A 10023-nucleotide genomic window follows, 5' to 3' on the forward strand; every position below is an offset into this window, starting at 1 on the left:
CAGGATGGCTGGTGGGCCCTGGACACCGTGGGACGACGCGCAATGGTGAGTGCTCAATTTAGACGCTCATATAGTAGACACAAAGCGTCACTTTACGTAGATTGCATGCACGTAGACGTAAATCGCATTGAGTCCGGCGGGAAGCAAAGTAAGAGTTGGAATTTGCAATTTGCCGGAGTTACGTAACAATGATCCAACCAAAGAATTTAGCTCTGAGATTTTCGTAATAGTTAAACGAGTCAAGCATTTCCATTTTTTTAAGAGTACTGACTAGCTCATTCCTTTAAAAAATGTGCAAAAAGACGCGACTGGTAAAAAATAAAAAAATATTTTTTAATTCATTTCAAGCATCTATAAACTTGAAATTTTTTGTTCGATTTAAAAAGTGAATTGAGTATGCATTAATAAAAGCTTATAATTTTTTGAATTGGATCATTCTTGCATAACAAAAGCCAATTGAAATTTCGACTCGGCAGACTTTTTTTTCGTCGGATTATTTCTTGATGATACATTAAACTGATATATTTTAACATGTCATATTTATATACTCTGTATATGTTATGTATGCTTTTTTATTCTCTTTATATGTTTTATATATACCGTATGTATGCTCCATGCATACCACTTAATATACTTTATAACTTGTTATGTTGTATTATGTACAACATAATATCTTTTCGGAGATATTTTCTTATGCATACGCGTTTGATGTTGACAAGACGACAAATTAAATTTCGATAAATTAAAGACAAATTAAATTATTAAGCCGAGACTCGAACCGAAATGTTTCCATTTCTCGCTAAATTATTAAGCCGTGATTCGCACCTAAGCGTTTTGAGGTTCCGCTAAATTACTAAGCTGAGATTCAACCGAAATGTTTTGTATTTCTGCTAAATTATTAAGCCGAAATTCGAACCAACGTGTTTTGTGTTCCCGCTAAATTATTAAGCCGAGATTCGCACCGAAGTATTTTCAGTTTTCGCTAATTTATTAAGTTAGTTAAGGGATAATTTGGTTTAAGGGTTAGTTGGGATCATTTTTTAAAGTTGCTTAAAGAAATTTTCGCGTTTGTAAAAGTGTATTTTCGAAAATGATATGAAAAGTACATATTTTACTCTGCATCGTTTCTTGAACGACAATATGCGTTAATGTCACTCTACTCCCTCAGTAACATTGAGTCTAGAATATTGAGAATAATTTTCCAATAGCCCAAAGTCGCATTCAAATCACCCCATAACGTTAGATTTGTCATACTAGCACATACGGATTCTCGCGCATGCACAGTGGTACTTATTCTGTGCATAGACCGAAAGTAGGCTATGTTATGGTAGGTTATAAGTTATTTCGCGTTAGCGTAGAGAGCACTATTTGGGATAGTTTTTTAGGGTTTTCTAAAGAATCATTCGCCTTTGAAAAGGTCTATTTTCGAAAATTACGTCAGATATGCTTATTTCTTTCTATATCGTTTCCGGGGTGACAACGTGTGTTTGTGTGACTCTGTAGGACACCCAGTACGTTGAAAATATTTTTTCAACATCCCAAAATCACCCTAATAACGCTAGATTTGTCATAGTAGCAGATACGGATTCTCGCGCATGCACAGTGGTACTTATTCTGCGCATAGGCCGAATGTAGGCTATGTATGGTAGGTTATAAGTTATTAGATACAACTTAGTGTCGTAAAAATGTTGGATTATCGCGCATTGGCCGAAAGTCGGTCATGTTACTGCATGTTAAGTCATACAGTATTAGTATATAGCGCACAATCTAGGGTAATTCTTCAAGTCCTTTATAGTAATTTTCGCGGGTGCGAAAGTTCAATTTCTGAAAAGACATCAATTGTGCGTATTTTGCTTTGCATCGTCTCCTGGGTGACAATGTGTGTTTGTGACACTTCACTCCCTCAGCAGCACGTCCAGAATCTTCAAAATAATTCCACAATATACCAAAGTCGCATATAACGTTAGATCCATCGTAATATATTTGAATTCTCGCGCATGCGCAGTGATTTTATCCTGCGCACGGGCCGAAAGTCGATCATGTTAGTGCAGGTTAGGTCATGGTTAAGTCTTGAAATCCGTAACTTTTCTATAAGAGGAAAGTTAAATCCTATAACTTTCTTACTTTAAATTCTTATGTTGCCCTATTTTTATTTTCTGATTTTTACCTAAACAGTTCCTCCTTTTTAAAAATAATAATTTTGAATAAACTATCAACATGCTATTTTCAGTCAAAAACTATCTCGTTCCCTCAATAATGATAGAATTCTCTGTGCGAAAATCCTGTAGCGTTAGCATGTAAGACACATTCTGGAATAATTTTTTAGAGTTTTTGAAAGTAACATTTGCGCTTGAAAAGGTGTATTTTCGAAATGACGTCAGGAATTTTGACGTCAAATTCGTCAAAATATTCAGCGTATTCAGCGTATTCAGCGACCCCAAAAACCTCTTAATACCTAATTTTAGTACAATCGGATTATCTTTAAATTTTCATCCGCCATATTGGATCCGCTATTTTGAATTTTGGAATTTTGACGGCTAATTCGTATTTAGCGACTCCCAAAACCATAGGGTACTAAGTTTTATGAAAATCGGGAAATAAATGATGTGCGCCATATGGCGTCAATACCCACCATGACAAAAATAAAACGCTTTATAAATCGTTTGATAAGAGTTTCTTTAGAGTTCTTAAGTGTTTATACGCTTTCAAACTTTGTATGAACGCTTACTTAACGCCGTTAGATTTTGAACGCTTATCAAATGCTGTATATATCATTTCGTGGAAGTTCTGCAATGCTGAAGCAACGCTTTTCAAAGTACGCTCAATAAACATTGATACACCTTCGTTCAGAGAGTTTGCTCAGTCTTTTCAAATGTTTAGAAAACGCCGTACAACGCCGTAAATGCTGTAGTGTTACAATTTCCGCTCTAAAACTCTCTACTGATAGTTCTAAACTCTCAACGAACTCCCGCAAACGTTTACGTAATGAATGTTACGCTAAACAAATGTTTATGAAACTTCTTATTTTCACCAGGGCACTGGGGCACGAATATATTCCGCGCCATATGGCGTCAATGCCGTTGAAGGCTTCAATAGTATTATTATAATATTATTATTATTAGTATTATTGTAAATTCTGAATTCCAACAGGATAAATTTTGAAAAAAATAGTTTTCTTTGAATCACATCGATAATTTTTGTGGTTGCCGAGAAATAAGCAAAAAATATAAGCAGCATGTTTAAACTTTTATATTTATTTATTGTTTTATATTATCCAGTTTCCAAGTGCTTTCTCCTTACAAAATTATGCAGAACACGGCGCGAGAAAGACGAGAGATAATCTAGCTTTGCGATAAGTTCGCCGCTAGCTCGCTTCGTGCCTACTCGCGCGGTTCGCTCATCAGTGGTGAGACAAGAACAGAGCGATTGGACGTCTGTCCTTTTCTAACTTACTATCAATGTACGGAAGTACAACGGGCACGAATCAGGCGCATTTTATTGTTATCACCGCGAAAATGTGCTTAACGAACGTAGTAAAGGCACACTTTGTTAGATGACGTCTCGAGACGGTGTTTTCGGCCGTGTTACTATTATTTGCAATTTACTTGCCGACTGGACAGACGTGAATCTAGATATAGAATTATGGTTCCTGCACACAGGACGCGGTAATGCTTGCCGCGCAGCGGAAGTCCGCGCGACAGCCAATCAATATTTTGTTTTTTCGTAAGAGCTAGAAGGTTATTACGGAAAGCAGCATATTGATTGGCTGTCGCGCGAACTTGCGCAGCGCGGCAAGCATTATCTTTTCCCGTGTGCAGGAGCCATTAGGCTGCGTTCCTTTTGGGCGCTCACGCACTGTAAGCGTCATTCTATCTTTATCGCTCATTAGATGCGGGAAAAAGATATAGCATGTTCGACTGGCTCTAGGTTAATCCACTCTGGATTATTCAGTCTACGTTTATTGGTCGAACAAGTACTTATAAACTTTATGATTGGCTAGTAGAGACTTATGACGTCATTAATCGCTCTCGGAGCGATTAACCCAGGGGTACTATTCCGTTCCCGCATACCGACAGTTGTCGAATCGGTAGGCGCAGCTTTTTATACCGTGAAAAAACTGCGCAACGACACCTATTGATCCAACAACTATCGGAACCACAGTAACGGAATAGCAGCTCAGGGCCAGTCGAACACGCTAATAGAGTGATGCTTATAAGTAATTAAAGCGCGTGAGCACCCAAAAGGAACACAGCTTTATGGCTCCTGCACACAGGACACGGTAATGCTTGCCGCGCGGCGGAAGTTCGCGCGACAGCCAATCAATATGCTGTTTTCGTAATAACCTTCTAGCTCTTACGGAAAAACAACATATTGATTGGCTGTCGCGCGGACTTCTGCCGCGCGGCAAGCATTACTGCGTCCTGTGTGCAGGAGCCATAAGACGTAAGAAGTAAGAAAATTGACCAATCACAGTCGTTGATTCTTGGACCGTAAGAAGAATCAATGACTGTGATTGGTCAATTTGCTTACTGCTTACGTCTTACTGCTTAAGTTTTTCAATGTGCCACCAGCTGAAGGCTGACTGCCGGGTGGGACCCGATTGACTACGATACGATTGGACACAGTTTGTAATGATTGGTTCGATCTAGTAATTCACTAGATAATTCTTTTCATCGGTTGGTTGTGTCCAATCGTACCGTGGTCAATCGGGACGCTCCCCTGACTGCCTACTCCTTCCACGGTCAGAGAGAGATAGTCGAATTGGGACGTGGTTGCCGTCTTTCAAGCACTGAAATATATACTACCTGGAACGCGCGCTGCCTCTTGAGATATACGGGATGAGAGAGAGGTTCCTTGTTTCCTGTCTTATCTTCGTTTAGTTCATAGTATAGTCGAGAGTGGGAAGAATGTGATACAATCCAAGTTAAAAGTTAGAAATAATATGAAAAGCAGTGACCACTGAATGGCTTAAGCTTATGAATGAAAGTTTTAGGATATAAAAAAAAATATAGAGATATATTTTTTTCTCATTTATTAGTATTCACTTATCGACTTATTAAGAAAAACAAAGCAAAGATGGTTCCTAATTCGGAGATTCAACTTATGTTTAGAAATCAGCCGACTTAGCTTTTGGTTCAGTCTGTACTAGACAAAGACAGAGCGTTGTTCAAGACCTACAAGCATACTCTCTCTCTCATCCCGCAATACTCAAGAGGTAGCGCGCGTTCCAGGGCCCCTAAATTTTTGCGTATACGTAAGTTTTACTTAGCGCAGCTATTTTATGATATGATTAAACCTGCACAGTAAAACTTACGTATACGCAAAAATTTAGAGAATAGGGGAAAATCCCAGTGCTAGGATTCTGTAACTCGTTATTGGAGTTAACGACAGTTTTGTTATCGTTGCGCAGCTTTTGTATACTGTAGAAAAGCTGCGCAACGATAACGAAACTGTCGTTAATTCCAATAACGAATTACAGAATCCCAGCACAGGTACTATATATTTCAGTGTCAAGTGTAAACTACCGTGACTAAAAATATCAATTCCGAAATGTGAGCAACAAACTGACCGGTACTACTTGATAAGATAAAACTGTTGTCGTTGCTAGTGCGCGTTATCTAAAGCAACCGTCATAAATACATGCCGTTGAAGTAACGTCAAGGTTGCGTTCGGAAACACACTGTGTGCACACTACTAGATGATAGCCGGTAGAATGAGCGAAATACAAGAGATAAAAAGAGAGTGAGAGTACTCGAGTGACGTTTTCGAACGCAGCCCAAGTGGGAAATATGTGTGGAGGTTAATGTTTTCAGAGTGGGTAATACATTAAGTCACGTGGTACCTTGAGTTGGTTAGACAAAGGTGCACCGTCCCCACTCAACTATCTCTTTCTGACCGCTCGAGAATAAAGAAGTGAATTTTCCAATGTGGTTATAGTTCAATGGTCGTGTTATTGTTGCTTGCAATCTTGTCGACTGGACAAATTCTCAGCTCCTTATATCTTCTGTAGCCTGACTTTCTCCAAATGATTCAAATAAGTTCTTCCAGCTATTTTAATAACAATAAAAAAATATATATATGCATGTATAAATGTGTGTGTGTATCTGGTAAAAACTTTTAAAAGATTAATTTCAGAGAATTAAGACTAATAAATACCTAGAGTACTAGACAGGGTATGTGCACAGTTTCCTTCAAGCACTTGTCGACATTTTGGCAGCACTTGGATGCTGTTTCCAGAAAAATCCTCCAAGCTTCATCTTTCGAAGCTCTCGGTACTCTTTTGTAGATATTATCGTATAGCTCCTCCAATTCTTCAGAATTCAAATCGAGATCGAAGTCGTCGCTAAAAGCCTGTTGAACATAGTGCTCTTCTGATTTGTCGTAGATTTTACGTTTCAAGGAGCTGTATGGTTTGTAATTTATTATTTCCCTCTAACCAGTTAATCAATTATTTACACTTTAATATAATTTTTACATTCAAGATTAGTCTCACATAATTCTCCTCTTTTTGATTAATTATTTATATATTAATATATAATTCTTACACTTAAAATAAATCTCGTTCGGATTTGGTCATCCTTTCGGTCAATTAATTATTCACATTTGAATAAATAATTATCTTATTGAAAGTTAGTTTCGATTGAGACTTGCCTCGTTTTCTTCTTTACGGCCAATTAATCATATTTGAGTTTTTTATCGATTCCTTTCTTCCAGTTAATTATTTATATATTTTTTATCGATATATATATATATATATATATATATATATATATATATAAGTTTAGAAAAAATTTAGAAAAGAAATTTAGAAAAGAAAAGAAATTTAGAAAAAATTTAAAAAATTTTTAGAAAAGTTTTAGAAAAAATAAGTTTATTTTATTCTAAATTCATCTATATATATATTGTTTTGTATTTAAATTATACGAACATAAATATATATAAATGCGCGTACCTTTAAAAACCTTATATTTATATGATAAAATATCACACGTTTGTGTGATAAAATATGTGATAAAGAAAACGTGATGATTATAATTTTTATTATATGTATTTTATCACTAAACGATAAATCACGTATACGTATATATGATTAATATTGTTTTGTGCGATTATTACGTATCTATGGTTTGGTTTACATCGTGCACTTGATACGCGTACTAAATAGTAACTTTCTATTAGATAATCTTAATATCGAAGATATATATAAACAACGGTATATTAAGCTGGTATAATACTCATCGACAAAACATATTGTATTGATTGAATGCGTCGCCGTTGATATGCATTATCGATATTAAGATTATCTAATAGAAAGTTACTATTTAGTACGCGTATCAAGTGCAAACCAGGCCTATAATATATCCGAATATAACGTATTTATATTATAGATATGAATGAGTGAAGTAACATTCTAAGGAATATATTACTTTACTAAACAAAAAAAGTATGTGTATCTCTTTTATTCCTTTTTAATCTTTGAAAAAAAGAAATATCTACGTAGGTATACGAAAATTTCGAACGACAGCTAATCATATATCGATAGTGTTTGTCGAAAATAAACAAATTTTTCAGATTGCACTGTTTCGGAAGATACGTCGATAAACTCGACTAACTGAAGAATTTATTCTTTCTAAAAAGCCTCGACCATTCTGGAACGTTCTAGACATTCGTGAACTGCCGCGAGCGGGGAGGGGGAAGAAAATCTACTGCGAACGCATCGAAAAACGGAGAGGGAAGGATTGCAAGATCGATAAAATAATCGATAAAAAATAATCAGGTTAAGGAAATTACCGATATAAAAAATAATTATCGACATTGTGCGATTATTTTCTTAGTAACGACTATTATGTAATATATGGCTGTGTGTAACCTTTGTTAAAACCAATAAAATTATTACATACGTGCGCGCGTATGCCCACGCACATATACAAAGTTGCAGGTGCTTGCGAAATGTTAATCATACTAGGGGGAGTGAATCCAGAAATAGTGAACGTAAAACCCATGTCACACTACGGATTGGAAATGGAAGATTGCGGATTGAAGATTAGATTTCGATGAATCAATGTACTTTAGTCTTAGCCTGCTTGGCTCCGTCCAATTGGTCAAGTTCCAATCTTCAATCCGCAATCCTCTATTTCCAATCCGTAGTGTGACACGGGATTTAGATACACACATTTCTATCACATTCACCGTTGTTAATTCATTGTTACAGTTTTTATTATCCAAAAAACGCCTCTTGTCTTCTCTTCTCAGGAAGCTTACAGAAACGGCGGTCGGGAATGAGTTAAGAATTGTTTTTATTGGCCATCTTGAGCGAATGTGATGAATTGTAACACTGATTTTGATCGATCGAGAAAATGCTGTTTGTCGAAATTGAGGACAGATTCCAGGGGCGATCGGCTTACCGTGTAGAGAGAGGACGCAACCAGCGGACGTGTTGTGATAGAAGGATAATCCGACCAACCAAGGGAGTGTCCTGTCGAACTCAAAGCGCGATTGTAATATCCTGCATTAAATGAGAAGTAAGCTTGCGCGGCACGGTTCAAAGCATCCATCACGATCGGCACAGCAATATCGTCAACTTGTGGCGAATATGTCAACTGCCTTTTTTGCGGGACACCGTGAAAATACATTGGGTCATTGTTCATTTTCGAAAAGTAGTCTGAAAGAAAACGGAAAGTACATTCATAAAGCGAGTGCTAGAATAAAAATGTAATCGGCACGCTGCTATTCGAACAAATCGTTTCGACAAGATTTCATTCGTATTTTGTCCACTAAGTGTTTTTCTTCTCTATTTTTCTTTATCTCCTGTAATGATTATAATTATTAATTATTCGAGGCTAATTATTGGTAATTTGGTAATTGGTAATTTGGTAATTTGATAATTTGGTAATTTATGTTTATTTATTTAAAATTGCTGAACAATTCGTTGAATATAATAAATGGTTAAAATCTAACAATTTTTGTTCAAAACTACTATAATGTTTGATACAAGAGCATCAAATTATAGTAGTTTTGAACAAAAATTATTAGATGTGAAATTTATTGTAAATTTCAGATAAATATGTGTAGAAACGCGCGCATTTGTGCGCAAATCTTGATTATGGATCAGAATTTGCACTAAAATTTTTCCTTAAAAAAATCTTTTAAACGAGATATCACTAGACCTGTCTTGTCATCTAAAGTTTTTAGTTGCCCTTTGCTCTTCTTGAGAAATTAATGGAAAAATTTTTCATTAACTTTTTTTAAAAAGTTAGCCTCTCAAAATAAACAAATATATGTTTCGGCTTTTTTTCATATTTTTAGCCATTCCCAAGGTACAGAGAGTTCGAACAGTTTTCAGAAAAACATCCTATATATATGTATATATACAACATATACACACACACACACACACACACACACAAAATCTTCCATTTCCAATCCGTAGTGCGATATGGGTTTTACGTTCACTATTTCTGGATTTACTCCCCCCAATATGATTAACATTTCGCAAGCACCTGCAACTTCGTATTTGTGCGCGGGCATACGCGCGCGCGTATGTAATAATTTTATTGGTATTTTATATATATATATATAAAATAGAAAGTTTTAAAATTATTATTGTAATTTTCTTACCGGGACCTTCCTTTCTCTTCAGCTTCTCATCATGTTTTAACAGATCGAGTCTTTCAACATCCCTTTTGGCTCTAGCACCGAGCCTACACTTTTTCATGTGTATATCCATTACAATTGTTTTGCACTGCATGCTGGCCCACGAGATTTTGCACATAATTGCTGCTATCATTAGATTCAGCGCGGCTTGACGTAGATGCATCTTTCATATAGTTGTTTATTATTTCGTTGTCAGTTTCGATCACTCAGGTGCTCGTCGCACTATTTAATACGTGATGCGGGACTCCTCATGGTTTTAATAACCTTATTATCATATTGTACGTGTTGAAGGCATGTTAAAGCCTTTGCGCGTTAACATGTGTAATCGCGTGTTGATGCACGTTTATTTATGTCTACAGCACGTACGGT

At 36.2% G+C, this 10023-nt stretch overlaps 1 protein-coding gene across 1 annotated transcript; it reads right to left on the reverse strand.

The window, feature by feature from the left end:
- Positions 1-5379: 5379 nt before the first annotated feature.
- LOC116847236 lies at positions 5380-10023 on the reverse strand. Its single transcript, XM_032822020.1, has 4 exons — positions 9619-10023; positions 8406-8662; positions 6157-6351; positions 5380-6048 (listed from the first exon to the last, which is right to left on the reverse strand). Exons 1-3 carry the CDS (start codon positions 9815-9817, stop codon positions 6157-6159), a joined length of 651 nt encoding a protein of 216 aa, XP_032677911.1. The 5' UTR covers positions 9818-10023; the 3' UTR covers positions 5380-6048.

The sequence above is a fragment of the Odontomachus brunneus genome, unplaced genomic scaffold (genome assembly GCF_010583005.1).
Source record: "Odontomachus brunneus isolate Ranch 3 - 2012 unplaced genomic scaffold, Obru_v1 Obru_scaffold_075, whole genome shotgun sequence".
Lineage (NCBI taxonomy): Eukaryota > Metazoa > Arthropoda > Insecta > Hymenoptera > Formicidae > Odontomachus > Odontomachus brunneus.